The sequence below is a fragment of the Hyaena hyaena genome, unplaced genomic scaffold (assembly GCF_003009895.1).
Source record: "Hyaena hyaena isolate Hyena2069 unplaced genomic scaffold, ASM300989v1 scaffold_480, whole genome shotgun sequence".
Lineage (NCBI taxonomy): Eukaryota > Metazoa > Chordata > Mammalia > Carnivora > Hyaenidae > Hyaena > Hyaena hyaena.
In genome coordinates, this window is record NW_024081108.1 from 776,375 (window position 1) to 795,003 (window position 18,629).

General features: G+C 45.0%; 1 protein-coding gene across 1 annotated transcript in view; it reads right to left on the reverse strand.

Annotated features, from left to right (window-relative positions):
* Window positions 1-18,629, reverse strand: part of TSPAN5 (tetraspanin 5) — a 171,312-nt gene that overhangs the window by 28,014 nt on the left and 124,669 nt on the right. Inside the window, exon 2 of the mRNA XM_039254248.1 lies at window positions 5,891-5,941. Coding sequence (XP_039110179.1) covers window positions 5,891-5,941 — 51 coding nt within the window. The remainder of the gene's footprint in view (window positions 1-5,890; window positions 5,942-18,629) is intronic.

Genomic DNA, 18,629 nt, shown 5'->3' on the forward strand with positions numbered 1-18,629 from the left:
AGACCTACTAAATCAGAATTTCCCTGAGATGGCACGGTGGGGGGGCGGGGTGTGTGCAAGGACCTAAAGGAAGGCCCGAGTTAGAAGAAAAGACTGAGGGAGAAGTTTGATCCAAATGTATAGCTAAAACCATGCTCAATGGAGTGGGGAATGTGCTGGATGACAGCTGGGTAAATGGAGACTTGTATTTGATTCTAAAAATGAGCCAGGCAGGAGATGGATACGGTAAACTTAGCTGGATCTGAGACCAACTTGGGACTCCCAGTGATCAACAGTAGGATCTCAAGCTGCACTGACAACAGATGAGAAAAGGGACATAATCCAGCCATATCCCCTACAGCCCCGAAGGCACCCCTCAAAGGTACAGAGGACACGCTAGAGAGAGGTCAGGGGAGCACAAGCAAGATGGTGAAGGGACTCCCCTTCGTGCATCACCAAGATGGTGAAGCAGATGTTTAGCTGGGAAACTCTGAAGGAACCAAGTGTCCACCCTGAATACCTTAAGGGCCAACGTGTAGAAGGGCTTCCTCCGTGGGATCCAACAGATCCACAATCAAGGAGTAAAAACTAGTAGGACATGATTCTACTTTGGTAGAAGGAAGGTCTTTCCAATACTAAGAGTAACCCAAAGAGACAGAAGTGGTGAGTATTTTGTCATAGAAACTGCTAAGCTTATATACACCCCAAATTAGCATACATTACAATATTATATATTATATCGTAGTGTGTGTGTGTGTGTGTGTGTGTGTGTGTGTGTGTGTCTCCCCTCCCTAGACTGTAAATTCTCTGAGGAATTATATCCTGAGTCCAGCACAAAACCTGTCCCATGCTATGTGCTCAGTAAATGCTACCTGAAAGAGTAAGTTGATTATGGCTGGATGCTGCAAAGCCTGTTATAGAGGTGATTCATGCTACATAATTGTTAATGTTCCTTCTAAACAGCAGATCCTATGATTTCTGAAAAACTGCACATAAACCAGTTTCCCTTGGAGACACAGTCATCCTTTGCAGTCGATTTGGAATTTAGATAAAATGGATTATTTCATTATTATGTCTAACAGTCAATGGTAATATTAGCCCTAGGTTTAAGGCTCAACCTGGTACTATGTATGCACGAGGGGGTAATAATTTTTGTTGCCAATGTTTCCGCGTTCCTCATAAAAATGTGTAAAGTCTTAACTGTTAAAGAAATCGTGTCCTTCCAGTGGAAATGTGATCCTTCCAGCTGTGACTCAGTTTGGAGATTTCCCAATTCGTGGCCTTCAAGTATATGTCACCACATCCCTACTGAGGGGAGGGGGGACTCACTGACTCACGGGCTCGTGTTATGGGCCCGGCAGGTGCATGCTACCCACCACTCTTGGCCAACTGTGGTTCACCTCAGGATTCCATCCCATCAGAGCTGAGAAGTTAACCCAACGTGTTTCGACAGAGAAGCTTTTGCAGTCACCAAGGTGATCAAGGCAGATCATATCTTCCTTAAGAGACCCCCAAACCAAACCAATTCTCTGCTCCATGGATCAAAGCGTTAATTCTCCTAAAAGTTAAGGCAGCTTCCGACACCACCATTCTGCTCCTCCCCAGGTAGAAGCAGATATGCTACAGTCATGCGTCCAGGGGAGGGAGTCCTGTATACAAGAAGCGTTTACTTTATAGCAGGTGCTTCTTGGGGACCATCTCATTTAGTCCTCAACACAAACCTATGAGGTCATTCCTGTCCTCAATGCACAAATGAGGAAAGGGCATCTCAGAGAATTGAACACAGTTGCCACGGACGGTAGACAGAGGAGCCAATATTTGAACTCAGGTCTGTTTAGACTCAAAGCTGTGCTCTTACTCCACATAGCAACCAGAGCAATCTTAAAACAAAAGCCAGAAACTTAAAAAAAGAAAAAAAAAGCCAAATCAGGATACTCCTTTATCAAAATTCAGAATGCTCTGGTGACTTCCTCTCACCCATCCAAACTCCTGCAGGACCCTGCCTGCTCCGGCCTCTGCCTGCCCCTCTTGCCACATCTCCTCCTTCTTGCCCTTGCTCCCTCCCTCCCAGTCCTACTGGCCTCTGTCCTGTTCCCAGGAATCCCAAGTCCCTGCCTCAGGGCCACCACACCTGCTATTCCCTCCACCTGGAATGCTATTCTCCCAGCGCTCTGCAGACCTTGCCCACTTCCTCCAGGTCTCTGCTCCGATGCGCCTCCACAGAGACACCATTCCCAACCAACCTTTTCTTTTTCTTCTTTTTTAAAAATTTTTTTGACGTTTGCTTATTATTGAGACAGAGAGAAACAGAGCATGAACAGGGGAGGGGCAGAGAGAGAGGGAGACACAGAATCTGAAGCAGCCTCCAGGCTCTGAGCTGGCAGCACAGAGCCAGACGTGGGCTCGAACTCACAAACCGTGAGATCATGACCTGAACTGAAGTTGAATGCTTAACCGACTGAGCCCCCCAGGCGCCCCCCAACCACCCTTTTCTAGAAGAGACCCTTGCCCCCACCATTCTCCAACAAAACCTTAGTTTTCTTGACAGCACTCACCAGTACTTGAACACAGGTGGGGTTTTGGGGGGGAGGAAGTAAAAGGAGAATGGAGTCAGTGGGAGGGGGTCATGGGAAGAGAGGGTAGGAGGAAGGGGGTTGTGGGGACAGGAGGCTCAGCAGGAGGGGACAGCTTGGTAGTGTGGCCTGGTGACCATCCACTGTATCACCTCGGGATCCGTGGCCCCACATCAGGGATGCTCTGATGGCGGCAGTGCAGGGGACTGCCTAGTGCTCACCCTGAACCCAGTGTCCTCAGGTAACCCAGAAGGCCAAGGGGAAGAAGGGAGCCTGCAGACTGCCATGGGCAAGACTGCAACCCTCCTATCTCTCTTTCCCACTGGTCCCTATGTGCCCCCTTTCAACCCCACGGCACCTTCTTTGACACCCTGACTTATTGTTCACCCCTCTTCTCAAATTTACTTCTTGGAAAATATATTTCCCCAGAGTCTGCCCATGTCAGACACTATTCAAGACGGTGAGGACGTGTCATGAAAGGTCTGATGACAGGAAACAGGAAAGGATGAAGTGAGACAGCATGTCACATGGACATGAGTGTGGGGAAGCCAGTCCATAATGGAGAGGCGGGTGGTCAGGTAGGTTCCACAGGAAGGTCATTTGAGCCGGACTTGGAGCAGAGCTTGGTGACAGCTAGGCAAAGAGCATTCGGGGTCCCTTGACACTCCTGAGGTGACGGTATCTACATCAGGGCCAGTGAAGACAAAGGCCCAGATGACATAAGGTGGCAAAAAGACCTCAGTGTCAGGGCAGGGGCCCAATGTGGATTGTATCAACTTTATGTTTTGCAGCAGGTCATGGAAAATCAGCTGGCTAGAGTGAAGAAGTGAAATTATGTGACCTACATCTTCAAGAAGTCCCTTGAGGAAGTAAGGAGACCAGTGTGAGCCCATTGCACTTAGAGAGACCTTGGTGGCCAGCATTGGGGTAGGAAGCACCCAAGGTGGTAGCAAGAAGTCCTCAGCTAGTTAACTGCTTACCGTCAGGGCCCCACAAGAATGCAAGCTCCACAGCGGCAGGGGCTCCGTGTCATTCACCGCTGTGTCCCCATGCCCAGGGGCCAGACGTGTGGCCCGAGTGCACCAGAGTATGTTGCTAGAGTCCTTTGCCCTCTGCTATCTCCAATTATTCCCAACTGATGAAGTTCTGCTACATAGTAGCTGGATGACTGGCTGGCCAAGTAACTTCAGCTCTCCAGAGAAACTTTCCATTTACTGGTAGTGGCCTTGACAAAGAAGGGACTGCTATTCCAACCCTACCCAAAGGCTGCATCACTCCCTGGCTCTGATATTTGTGTGACACTGCCAGCTTTAGAATTTTGTCATTTTTATCGGAGAAGAGACATTTGGGGTAACTGATGAAACAAAAAGGTAATTATATTTCACAAAGAGGGAAAAAAAAACCTTCAAAATTACCAACGGTCTGTTTACTGCTATAATAGACAATTAGTTCATTTAATGCCTTCCAACATCTTTTCAAATCAGATAGAAATGGACTCTTATTAAAGCAGAGTTATAAAAAGCTGTGTTATCTGGCATTAACCAATCAGAAGGCTTCAAAAGTAACATTTCTGAGCTTCCACCAATACAAATCTACAAGCCTACAAGGCGACCAGGCAGAAGCTAATCATAATCTAAAAGACAAGTATTCAACATAAAAGTTTCCAGAGAGAAAATGTCTGTTTGGGGAGCTTAATCTGTCTCCCTTCATCACTGCCCTGCCTCAGAATGTTGTGGAAGGCGGTTCACTTTCTGTAAAACATTTTACATTCTGTCTGTAAATAAACAAAGGATGGTTCACTTTCAAAACTCAGAATATGAGTTTTATTTGATGTGATCTGAACATTTTTTTTTGTTACTTTCTAGAAATTCCTACTGGCATCTGAGGGGCTTCTGATGGCTGGACTTTCTTAGTTTGTCCTCTCCTAATACATAGAATATCTCACAGAAACTCTTGGCTTCAAGGCCCTGGTCAAACTCAAAGGATAAAATACCAAAGAGATAACAGACTGGTCTTCTGAGAAAATTTAAGCTGAACTCTGTTTACAAGCTTTCACTGATCCATACACTCCCCCACTCTCACAAGGTGAGCGATAAAATGCTGTCAAGGATTTCACTTCCAAAGAAGGAAGAAAAAAAGCTCATGTTAATTTTTGAATTGCAGTGCTGGGCCTCAGCGGGATTTGTAAAGAAACAATTAAAAGGTCCAGATGGGAAGTGAGGCAGAGGAGTGGACACAGAGAGGTCGGGTCATGAGAGTGCTGCTTAGAGCATAAATGGCCCAGAACATTGTATCTTCACGGTAGCCTACAATAGGCCATTCCGTATTTCCAGATATTTCCTTTTACTATACTGTATTAAATTTTGAACATTACTAAATACTTTCAATCAGCAGAGAAGTATTCACATTCTTTTTATTATTATTATAGTTTATGGTCAAGTTCATTTCCATATAACACCCAGTGCTCATCCCAACAAGTGCCCTCCTCCATGCCCATCACCCCCCTTCCTCTCTCCCCTATCCCTCATCAACCCTCAGTTTGTTCTCAGTTTTTAAGAGTCTCTTATGGTTTGCCTCCCTCTCTCTCCTGAACTATTTTTTTCCCCTTCCCCTCCCCCATTGTCCTCTTTTAAGTTTCTCCTGTTCCACATATGAGTGAAAACATATGGTATCTGTCTGTCTCTGCCTGACTTATTTCACTCAGCATAACACCCTCCAGTTCCATCCACATTGCTACAAATGGCCAGATTTCATTCTTTCTCATTGCCATGTAGTATTCCATGGTATATGTAAACCACCAAATCATGGAAAGAGCCTAAATATTCACATTCTTTAGTATTAACATTAAGTTTATCTGATATTCAAACATGAATTATACCCAGCTTCCTTCCTACAACATGCTAACAGCTTCTTGCATAATGCTCACACTTAAAAGAAAAATCATCCTTATGGCCTGAGGAATCTTCCAAAGGGTTAAAAGAGAAAGAGACAAGGCTGCAGGTGGTTTTATGATATTTATAGGCATTACTGAAATTCTTGTGCCAGAGTCAGGAAATGTCCCACAAGAACACGCATCTCAAGCTAACTGATAAAATTCCAATACACACTCCCTGGTATGCACATGTATTGTTACTTTTGTAATTATTTTGATAAAATGACCGATTTAGGCCTCATTTCTAAGGAGGCTTTGAAATACAACATTATCTTCTAAGAACACTTTCTTTCATTAAAGAATCATGTTTCTTTATACTCGGCAGTTGTCAAAGAGGAAGGACATGTAACACAAAGTGCAGCCTCTAACAACCAGTATGTGTACATTTTCATGATATTCAACTTACTTTTTCATTCCACGCCCACAGTCCAATTCCAAGAAATGCTATTCCCAAAAACTGAAAGAAAGAAAGAAAGAAAGCAGGATTAAGTATAAGGGGAAATGCCATGTTTCTTTACTAATACAAATATAAATAACGTTTCAACCAATTTTTTTAACACCTAACCTAGCTGAGAAATAGTCCTGTCTAAAATCTGACTAATGGCCTTTTACAGAAAAAGAAATACCAATAATCACCTTAATTAAAATTACTACAGCATTAAGAAGGGTTGGGTAAAAAAAACGTCGTATACATTTGCAATGGAATATTATTCAACCTTAGAAAAGAATGAAATCTTGTCATTTGCAACAACATGCATGAACCTGGAAGGCATCATGCAAAGTGAAATAAGCCAGACAGAAAAGATAAACACCACACAATATCACTTACACCTGGAATCTAAATAAATCAGTTGAGGGGCACCTGGGTGGCTAAGTTGGTCAAGTATCTGACTCTTGACTTGGGCTCAGGTCATGACCTCATGGATAGTGGGACTGAGGCCTGCATCAGGCTCTGCGCTGACAGCATAGCCTGCTAGGATTCTGTCTCCCCCTCTCTCTTTCTGCCCCTTTCCCACTTGCACTTGCTTGCACACTCTCTCTAAATAAACATTAAAATAATCATTATAAATAATAAGTTGAACCCACAGAAACAAAGCAAAACAGTGGTTGCCAAGGGCTGGGGGAAATAGAAAAAGAATAGCAAAAGGGTATAAGCTCTAAGATAAATAAGGTCTGAGGATCTAACGTAAGCCCAGTGACTCTAGTTGGTAACACTGTACTGCAAAACCGAACCTAGTTAAGAAAATGGAAATGTCATCCCACACACAGGAAGGTACCTACATGAGGTGATGGATGTATTAACTCACAAGTGGGGAATTCTTTCACAACGTATATTGGATCATCATGTTGTATTCTTTAAATATCATTTCATTTGTCAATTATATCTCAAAGCTGGAAAAAACTTTAGAAAGCTTTTCAGAGACAGGGTGGGGACGTGTATGTGCTTCGCACGCATTGAAATTATGAAGAATAATAATTACGCAGAACCTTGAGTAATATCAGCGTCATTAATAATGTATAACGCTGCCTTTTAGGGTAGGAGACGAAACAGCATCTGCCCCCTTACATCCAAGCCGAGTGTTCGCTAAAAAAAAAAGGATGCCCAGGGACATGAATGGAAAAGAGCCAGCAACTCTGTTTACACCATCATGCCATCAGAAATGGGCCGGGTCCTAGAGGGTATGTAGAAGCCTACCACCTCTTCAAAAAGTAACATGAATCCTACCAAGTTCAATGTGACCCAAAGGAAAGTCCTGGATTCTTGCATTTTTCAGGAATGTGATTTACATTGTAGTTGAGAGGGCTTCCATGACTTGGCCTGGTCTCAATTCCGTGCCGTAAGTTCACATGCACCGTGGAGCACAGACGCCATGCAGCAGATAAAGGAGAGCCCAATACAGAACCACCTTCTACACAACCACACAGCCCCAGTGCTGCCTGATGGGGCGCGGGGGGAGCAAGTCGTCACCAGGGGAATTTTCCATTTTAGTTAGTTGTCATTGTATTCCATCTGCTCTAAGATACACATTCTCCTCCCACATCTTAACATATCTGAAATTGGGACAGATCTTGAAATCGATGGTATCTCAGTTTTTTTCCCCTTTTGATTTTACCTAACTGAAATAGCAGCATGTCTTTTTTTTTAATTAATCCAATTCTTTAAAAAATTTTAAATGTTTTTTATTATTTATGAGAAAGAGACAGAGCACGAGTGGGGGAGGAACAGAGAGAGAGGGAGACACAGAACCTGAAGCAGGCTCCGGGCTCCGAGCGGTCAGCACAGAGCCTGACATGGGGCTCGAACTCACAAACCATGAGATCATGCCTTGAGTCAAAGCCAGACACTTAACCAGCTGAGCCACCCAGGTGCTCCAGCAGCATGACTTGTAATCAGGGTGTCACATGTTTGAGAACACATTGTACAGGGCCATCCGCCCACTAAGCGCTCAGCGGTCAGGACTGGGTGTAACTGAGCATGAAGAAACACACATCTTATTCCTCAGCTTCATTATCAATAGCAGCTCTGAGTGAATTTCCTTCCTGAACACTGAAGTGAAAAGAGAGTGGGCAGGTTAATGAGCAGTTTCAATCTGATGGCAGCAGTATACTCTGTTTATTTTACTAACATCTTGATTAAGTTAAATGTCAGGAAAGCTGTCCACTGAGAGCGGTGTGCAGAGAAGACAAGAGTGAGTGAAGGCGGTTATTCTTTGCAGTTTGGCGAAATCTGAGAGCGGTCCACCTGGCGAGGTCTGCACTCTCAGCGGGGAGGCGTGGGGATGGCTGACGCTTTGAGGGCATCGGCTAATGGATCCAAGAGGGGCTGGGGGAAAACACAAGGAGCAGAGGGGAAACGCAGGACTGAAAAAACAGCCGGCTGAGGGCCCTGAAAATCTGGTTGTGTTTTTAGGAGAACTTCCCAAAGCTCCCACCAATTATTTGATTCTGCAGTGAGATAGCACGCAATACCTTCTGGGCCCCTACACACAAAAGCTTCAGCGTGTCCTTGATTTGGCAAAAATCAAAGACCCTTTCTTCCTCCTTTTGCTCTTACAAGTGTGAAAAGGCTTGAGAAAGAGTTGCTGTTCTGAACCTCCCAAAAGAAAACTGCAGTCAGCCCCTCGACGGCCCCGGTTGGAGAGCTAGGTCACTTATGTTTTTGATGGAGAACAACAAACGTACCAGTCCCTGAGAGGACTCCAAGATACTTGCGACTCTGTAGTGCAAAAATAAAGCAATTTGGCATGTTACTTCCCTATGTATAGGTCCTTGGCACAACAGGGTAAGCAGCGAGGACTGCATACCCGGCCTCCCATCAGACCTAGAAATCCCAGAGTGCCTGACTTCACACCTATTGGTGTGAATCTCATCTCAGTGCAATGCCTGCCCTAACACTAATGCTCTTCATGGACAAATGTTCAACCCTCCTCCCCTGATGTGGTATTTAATCAGTCACTGTAAGCAGCGGGTGGGATGGTGTGGCAGAGAACATCACGGTCAGCTGTTCCCCTTGGGTGAACATGTTACTGCTGAGGGCTCCTGCTAATCACTAACATTCATTTCTTACTACTTGCCAGGCACTGTGCTTACTGCTTTGTATGCAGTGTCTCTTTAAGCTTCACGGCAATTTTATTTTGAAATAGGCACTGTTACTAACCCCCTTTTAAGAGAAAAACGAAGCTTAGAGTTTCCATTGCTTAGAAGCACATGCTTCTGGGCGAAGAAGCAGAGGTTTGAACCTAGGATATTAACATCAGTGTGGTACATGTTCTTACCAGTCCTGGTAAATTCCCATTTTCCTCCCTGAGACAGAAAGCAGAGGCATTTAGGTGAGAATGACAGGTGATCTGAGGAGGACATCATATACTCCACCCCCAGCAAGCAAAGGGGAGTTGAAGAGATAAAACGAGGAAAATGTGGCCTTCACATAAGAACTAGCCGTAGAATAAAAATTCCCATGCCGGTGTCAGCAATGGGAGTGACGTGAACAGAGAAATTCAGTGGCGGGTCAACGTTCTCCTCTTGCTCTTTGAAAGCCGCTTTTCCTTCACAAATCATAGAAATAGATTGGAAACCAATGATTTTCCACAAAGGAGAGAGAGAGAGAAATCAAGAGTTTAAAGACTCACAACTTCCTTTACAATCTTGCTCTAATGCTTCCTGCTGTAACTATAACTTTCCAAACATGGTTTAAGAATTTGCAGAAAAAAAAAAAAAACCACTGAATGTGAGGTCAAGGAAAGCACTCACTACCTAAGCAAGCAGTATGGGGCCGGGGCCTTAACTGCACATACCTTCGGGGCTACATCACTAGCAAACGTCCTCCCAATTACTCTCGGCCCATATGTTTTGTTTTAAAATCAAGTTGTTCCAGCTTCAAATAATTAAACAGAAAAGAGCCAAAAAACGGAGACAGGCACGCAGCGCTGGAGGGACGCAGAGTTTCCCCTTTTCCACCTCCAGAAGAAAAGTCGACCGTAAACCACCAAACTGACCTCATTCCAAAACCTAGGGGCCAACGTTCAGGGAATTGGCCGAGAACGTTTAGGTCAACTCTTTATTCCTTTGAAAAAGGGAAAAAACAAAAACAAAAACAAAAACAAAAGATCTGAGGCCTCTCCCCCTGTGGCAACGAATACCAGCAGGCAGTACAAATGTTTGACCACCCAATCTTTGATGTGTTTAAAATGAGTAACGATAATTTTGCCAACATTTGTTAAATGCGAAGTATGAAGTAGGTACTGTGTTTTATATGAATTCCTGAAGACAGCACTCCCTACTATATAGCCACCAGCCATCGAGCATTCGAAATGTGGCTAGTGCATGCTGAGATGCACTAATACATGTAAATATACATTGGATTTTAAAAGACTTAATATGAAAATGGCAAATACTCATTGGTAATCCTATTATTTTTTATTAAAAATTTTTTTTTGATGTTTAATTATTTTTGAGAGAGAGATTGACAAGAGTATGAGCAGAGGAAGGACAGAGAAGGAGACACAGAATGTGAAGCAGGCTCCAGGCTCTGAGCTGTGAGCACAGAGCCCAACGCTGGGCTCAAATTCACAAACCATGAGATCATGACCTGAAGATCTCAAAACCATGAGATCATCAAAAGGTCATGACCTGACCATGACCAAAGTCAGACGCTTCACTGACTGGGCCACTCAGGTGTCCCAGTAGTCATTCTATTATGGATTACATATTGAAATTATAAACTTTGGATATACTGGGTTAAATGGAATATATTATTAAAATTGATTTCACCTGTTTCATTATCTTGACCATTTAAATTATACATGTGGCTTGCGTTATGTTACTGTTGGACAATGCCGGCCTAAAGTATCCCACGAAAATCCTGTACTAGAAGTACTGATATTATCCCACATTTTATAGATAGGGAGACGTAGAAACTTTAAGTTGGGTTGCTCAAGAGATCTGACTCCTCAGCCCAAGCTCAAAACTGTTTAAGGGCTTCCCTGAACTCTTGTTCTAAGAAGCAAAATCACCCTTTTAGTTTCTAGGCATTCAAGACAATGTTGCTCCGGATAGGAACTGAGAACGGCATGTGGTGTAAACAGAGCGGCATGTAGATGGAAACCCGCTGGGGTTGGCAGAATAAAAGCTACCAGAGCTGACCCCAGAAAAAGCTAGAGAGGAAAATGGCCCTAGGATGTGGCTAGGGGGACTGGGTGTCTCTGCCAGGAGGGACAGCTGCCCCCTTTGGGGGCTATGAACATCGGCTGCTTCAGTTCTTGCTGAGCCTTCCACAACTTAGAAGTGGAACAGTGGCCCGTTCTAACTCGTGTAAAAACAGACAATTTAAGAATTCACTCATCTACCTACCATCTTCAAATACTCTCGATTTCTGACTGTGTACTAGATACTACTTTTCTCTTGTGATAAATATACAATCCCTGCCCCCAGTGAGCATATAGTCCAATAGGAGAGAAAGATTTTAATCAAATAAAGCATCAAAGACAAAAGTGTCCTTGATGATGATGTAAATGAGAAGAAAATAAAACCAATACCGACAAAAGAGGGAGATCTGACCCAGAGAGCAGTCCAGGAAGGTTTCCCTAAATAAGAGATATAGGACCTGGCGTCTAAAAGAGGAGATGTTAACTGGCAAAGAAAGGAAGTAAGGGTGTAGGCAGTTTCAGGCAGATGGAAAAGGACACGCACAGGCCCTATGGTGAGAGGAGCAAAGCAAGTCAAAAGGTGTAAAAGGTGACTGGTGTGACTTGTGGGTGGACAATGGGGCTTGGGGAAAGTGGCAGATTTGAAATTAGAGACATGAGCGTCGACCAGCCCATGCAGGGTGATTGCTGTAAGGCACATTAAGGAGTTCAGTCATTAGGCTAAGTGACAGGGAGCCTTCTAAGGGCCATCTGTGTGTAGTGGGCTGGGGTGGCTCAAGGACACAGGCCTCTATCAGATTTGGGCTTCATAAAAATGATGATCTTGGCTGCAGAAAAGAAAGACACAGTGGACGCACGCAAACTGGAAGGAGGCAGCTGTAGTCACACAGACAAGACCTGATCGTGTCCTGGATGGAAATGTGAAGAAAAAGGTGGAACTGAGACTATTTAGAAGTAAAACTAACATTTTCAGTAATGACTCAGTATGGTGAGGGGAAGGGGCAAGGGTGCAGGAGAGAGAGGAGCTGTTAAAGATAATTCCTAGGTTTCTAGCATCTTCTACATGGAGACTACAGCTCTTCAAAATCCATCTTATGTCCTCTGACAGAAATAAATCTCAGGTGTCAATTTCATAACTAACTTAAGATCTAGTGGCATTTCTGAAGGACAGCTTTCTTTTAGGGTATTTTGGCTGCTTTCTGAATTCTCTTTGAAGCATATTTCAGCATGTATACTTAAAAAATAAGTTATTAAAGTCTACATACATGTCTACCCTCCCCTCACCAATAAGCCTTTTATTCGTCAAAGGAAGCAATTATGTACAGGTGTACATTAGAGGTCACGGACAGCTCTGAAGTGGACATTTTCAATCCTCTTTGCTTAAAAATGACAATTACGTCAATGTCATCTGCCCAGCATCCTGTGAACAGACTCAAAATAATGCAGCAAGGTAAACACAACAGAGGAAAAGAAAGATCTTCTCACCTAAACTAGAGCCTCAAAAATATTATCTTAAATAACAATGGAAGGAATTGTTTTTCCCTCAACATTCTGATGAAGTTTAAAAAAATTTTTTAAGCTCTGCCTGAATAAACAGGAGAGATTTCATTGAAAACATTTGGCACAGAAGACAGGAAAGAGTACCATTGGGGGAAAAGTGTATTTTCCTTAAATTACAACCCAGGTACTTTTTATTTGATGTGTTCTGACACTTTAGGACAGGTGGGATGGAATAGTCCACACAGGGGTGTTAAGTACTCATGTTAACAAAATACATATCGTCTTTATAGAGCAGGAACTGATTTTAGGAATAAAAAGCCTCCGGGCGTAATTCTTGCCATGTCAAAGGCGTAAGTGTGGGCTGCTAGAAAATTCAATACACACAACGTCAATCTCAATTTTGCCACTGGGTCCCCGTGTCCTGGCTGGTACATCCAAACTGTCCGGAGCCCTCATGATAAGATGCCATGACAGATAAAGCTCAAACTCGTAAACAGGACATTCCCCATCTAAGCTGGAATCAACCTGTCTCACTTCACTTGGCCCTATCGACCTCCCTATGGCCTGAACACGCACAGCCTGCTGAGCCCCGCCTCCAGAGCTCCGTGGTTCTATGGTCTCGGGAAAGGCTCTTCCTTCACCCACACATATGTACTGGGCATCTGCTATGAGCTACGCAGTGCTCAGGGGGTTCTGGAAAAATTAGGAAACCAGACAGACAGAAGTGCCTGCTCTTAGAGGGCTGACATTCTAGCTGGGGCATATGGGGAGAAAAAGGCAATAAAAAAGAAACATAAAGGAACAGATTACACAGAATTTCAAAAGGTAAGGAGAACTGCAGGGAAGGAGAGCCGCATAAGCAGACTGAAATGTGGCTCAAGGTGGAAGGAGATACTACACTATTTAAAACAGAGCGGCTGGGGCAAGTCTCCATTAAGAAAGGGACACATAGGGGCGCCCGGGTGGCTCAGTTCATTAAACGTATGACTCGGTTTTGGTTCATGTTATGAGCTCACAGTTCCTGAGACGGAGCGCCGTGTCGGGCTCTGTGCTGTCAGTGCGGGTTCTCCCTCTCCCTCTCTCTCTGCCTCTCCCCCGCTCTAGCTCGCTCTTTCTCTCAAAATGAATAAACAATAAAAAGAAAGCTACACATAAGCAAAAACATGAGGCTGATGGAGTTGGCTAGTGGGTATGAGGGGAACAGTGTGGCAGGGAAAGGAGTGGCCTGGCTGGGCCCTCTGACAGTAACAGGAGGCAGGTGGGGTTAGGACTAGGATCTCCTCGGGGAGAAAGAGAATCACTGGAGGGGGAGTCCCATGGTTCTTATTATTCTAATGGAGATCACAAGGCACCCAAAGAATTGCACAAAATGACCGTGGAGGTCAATGTGACCATGTGAGACCGGGCAGCACACCAAGAGCCTGTCAAGGCACCTGGTGCAAGTCAGCACATCGTGCATCTTGGCGCCCTCCCCTTCCTCATGCATCTCCCAGCCAGCCTCCCGTGCCCAGACATAAAGCCAGTCCAGATGAAGCCCTGCCTCCTCCTCCGCCGCCGCCACCGCCGCCTCCTCCTCCTCCTCTTCCTCCTCCTCCTCCTAGGAAGCCTCTTCACTCCCAGTGATCAGAAGCCTCTCTCTTCTGAACTTCTGTCTCACTCACCACATGGACCCCTATTTGACATTCACACACACGCAGGATGGTTAAGGGGTGACATAATCTGGGCCCAGACAACAGAAGTGATGAGGGCTGTGTTAACCAGAGCATATGTGCTCAGTTAAGGGGGTGGCAGCACCTGCCCTCCAATTAATCTTCTCGTCCCCTGATACTGGCTGGAGGGTCCTTCCATGATCACTGTGTACAAATATCCCTGTGCATTTAAAAGAAACCAATAAACTCTAGTCAGAATACTGAGATCGGGGCACCTAGGTGGTTCAGTCGGTTAAGTGTCTGACTTTGGCTCAGGTCATGATCTCATGCTTCGTGGGTTCAAGCCCCGCGTTGGGCTCTGTGCTGACAGCTAGCTCAGAGCCTGGAGCATGTCTTCGGTTTTTGTCTCTCCCTCTCTCTGACCCTCCCCAGCTCATGCTGTCTCTCTCTCTCTCAAAAATAAATAAAACATTAAAAAAAATACTGAGATCATGTTTAATTTAAAATCTTTCTTATTCATTTTAGCAATCTGACTTAGGAATTTGGGGTCTGATTGGACCCAGAGTTTAAAGCCTACTAATTTTTAAATCCCGCATTAAGTTTCTCCTCATCAGGGACTCTTGATTCATCTTCCCTCTCCCTACCACTCCTTGTGTTTGTACTATAGTCTTTGTAAATGGGTTTTGGTTTCATTATACCTTTTTTTTTTTTTAATTTACCTATTTATTTTGAGAGAGACAGAGACGGCATGAGCAGGGGAGGGGCAGAGCAAGAGGGAGACCAAGAATCCCAAGCAGGCTCTACACTGTCAGCACAGAGCCCAACATCAGGCTCGAACTCACAAACTGAGATCATGACCTGAGCTGAAATCAAGAGTAGGATGCTTAACCAACTGAACCACCCAGGTGCCCCTCATTATACCCATTTTTAAAAATAGAATCCTTTTGGGGGCGCCTCAGTGGCTCAGTTGGTTAAGCATCTGACTTTGGCTCAGGTCATGATCTCACAGTTCATGGGTTTGAGCCCTGCATCGGACTCTGTGCTGACAGCCGGCTCAGAGTCTGAGGCCTGTTTCAGATTCTGTGTCTCTCCCTCTCTCTGACCTTCCCCTGCTCATGGTGTCTCTCTCTCTCAGAAATAAAACATTAAAAAAAAATTTTTTTAAATGGAATCCTTTTGGAAGAATGTGGGATATAAATTATAACCAATACTGAGGTTGGGGTAGCTTCCAATCTACACTCTCCCTTTTTGAAAACTGGCCTCTGCCCACAAAGGTGGGCCCTTGAAACCATGTTTGTGAAGGAGGGTTTACTCCCACTCTACCCTCTCTAGACTGAAGAGTTGACCAACGTGGGACATGTGGCTCAGGAAGAGCCAGGCCATCAAATACTAGGCTGAGAAAGTTTCTTTTCCCTAGGAATGGGGTACTGGACACAATGGTTTTGTCAGCCTCAGTGTCTCTGATGCTAAAATAAACTGGGGTGCAGTGGAGAAAGCATCAGATGTAGATAGCAGGAGAGAGACCATGAATAACTTCCATTCTGACCACTTTCTGCTCTTTTCCCTAGGACCCTTGGCTGCAATTCCCAATTCTAGGTTCCAAGCAATGCCCTGGGTCCTTATTATACCTCTCCCTTCTTAGTTCAAGCAACTTTGGGGGCTTTCTGTTACTTGCAACCAAGAGAGTCCTAAGATGATAAATAAGAGACCAGATTAATTTCCTTCACGCTTAGTCCTGTGACAAGCTCCCTAACAGTACAGCGTGCAGCACAGGCACGAGCACGATGGTGCTCTAGAGACTCATAAAGATCTGGCAGAGGTGTTTTTCCTTTCCAAATAACTGAGTAGAAGCTCTAATGGTTCTGAACTATTGGGCAAAGCTGTTGTCACTTGGTGTGAGAAGGAATACATGATTCAGCCACATATCCACCTAAGAGACAGAGCTGCCCTCTGCCTGCTTGTTGAGTTTGGGAAGCAGAAGGACCCAGTTAGAGCACAAGAAATGGTCCCAGAGCAATACCACAGCAGAGCCTGAGAAAGGGGCAAGACAGAGCAGGAGAAGAGCCTCTTCCGTGGTTCCTGTATCCTCTCCTTCGGTTTTCCCACAAAGGATGGAAGGGCTCTTGCTGCCTCAGAACTTGTACCACGCCAAGAGAAGGCCAAAGCACCCCCCTGAAGACTTGTCTACAATCCAGGGACAATCTTGTTCCGAAATTCCTTTGTTAAGGTTTGGAGCCGAGTATCTTGGCAAGAACTAGTAATGTGAGATGGGAAGGGAGAGAAAAGGGGAGGGTTATGCAGGCAATAAAACCTATATCCTTCTTGGAAATTACGCAGTCAAGACAGGCACGTAGCAAGGAACGTGAGGGATTAAGCTATGCAATTCTGGATGGAAACACGGAGGGTGCAAATTTACAGCCCCACTAATCTTTGTCTCCATAAAAGCAAGACGTATACCGCCTGGGTCATTCCATCTGTAACTCTCTGATCAGATAAAACCAAGGCTAAGAACAGACCAGAGAGATGTTCTGAGGGCCGAAGAGGACAGAGGGATAACTCAAGTATTTTAAACCATAGGCATGAGAAGTAAGTTATCTACAGACAACCATCAGCCTTCGTGGGAATAAGCTCCTGCTGTTTGCATTAAACAGCCAAGCGGTGCATCTCCAGCTAACGGCAGCTTTGAAAGCTTAATACTCTCAGGTGTACACTGTTTGGTGTTGAAACATCTTCAGGTTTTAAAAAAAAACATCTTGGGCAAGATTTAAAGGTTAATGCAAAAAAAAAAAATTAAAATAGGATTTCTCTTGTTTAAAGCACAAGTAGGGTTATATAATTCAATTCACTTAGTAAGTTACTTCAATATATACTGGGCACTATGCTAGGTTAGTGCCAGTGACAGAAAGGTGAAAAATACAACCGATGATCTCTTTTCTTAAAAAGCTAACTGTCGAAGGGTAGTGGGTGGGGAAGAAGTGAGTGAAACCACAACACGCACAGGAAACAGAGCCTTCCCAGAGACACATTGCCATAGAAACACAGAGGCCAGGCTAGGGGATCACTGTGGGATCAGAGGAAGCTTCCTAGGAAGTGACACTTGAACTGTGTTTAGAGGAAAGGAGAGGGGCAGACCATCTCCTGCAGAGAAGGCAGCTAGTGCAGAAGGACCAAAGCCTGGAAGAGCACATCCCTCAGAGTGGTCAGGTGCTTCTGGGGCTGACGCAGAGACGGTCAGGCCAGGCCCCAGCAAGCAATGCTCCTCCTCCAGGTGTGGGTCCCGCTCCCGAGGCACCTGGGAACTTGCGAGAAATACAATTCTTGGGTGGCCGGAGATCTACCACATCAGGAACCCTGGGGGTAGGGCCCACCAAGCCCTGTTTTAATGGGCCCTCCAGGTAACTAGGATACATGGTAAAGTTTGAGAACCTTTTGGGCTGGAGGTTGCTAAGCAGAGGCCTAATCACTGCAGGCTGTGTCTTGGGGAGCTGAGGCAACCCCAAGCTACGTGAAGCCAACCAAGGATTTTAGCAAAAACAGTGACAAGATCAGGCTGCATTTTAGCAAGCTTGTTCCAGTACAGCACCGAGAATGAACTAGAGGGAGGGGAGATTGTGGACAGGGGGACAGATCGGGAGGCTACCACTATAATCCTGGTGACAAGGACACAGCCCCAAAACGCAGAGGCAGTAGCAGGAGGGTGAAGACAGAAGAGGTCACGGAGAAGACTCTATGGGACATCATGACAGACGGAGAGCATGTAAGGGGAAGACCGCGGCTCCTTGAACCAGAATGCCCGGGCTTGAAACCTACATTAGGACCGTGGGCAAGTCACTTAACCTCCCAATTCCTCCATGTCCAAATCTATAAAATGGGGATATTCATTTCTATGAAAACAAGCTCCAGGGGACCCTGGGTGGCTTGGTCAGTTGAGTGTCTAACTCTTGATTTCAGCTGAGGTCATTATCCCAGGGTCGTGGGACTGAGCTCTGCGTCAGGCTCCACCCTGAGGTAGAGCCTGCTTAAGAATCTCTCTCTCTCCCCTGCCCTCCCCACCAATCCCATGCTCCCTCTCTCTAAATGAAAAAAAAAAATTTTTTTTTAATTCAAGGGGCACGTGGGTGGCTCAGCAGATTAAGAGCATCTGACTGACTCAGGTCATGATCTCATGGTTCCGGAGTTCCAGCCCCACATCAGGCTATTTGCTATCAGCACAGAGTCTGATTCTGATCCTCTGTCCCCCTCTCGCTCTCTGCCCCTCTCCGGCTCACACACTCTCAAGATAAATAAACTTAAAAAAATAATAATAATAATAATAAGATCTTGATAACATTAGTAACACAGGCATCCAAGA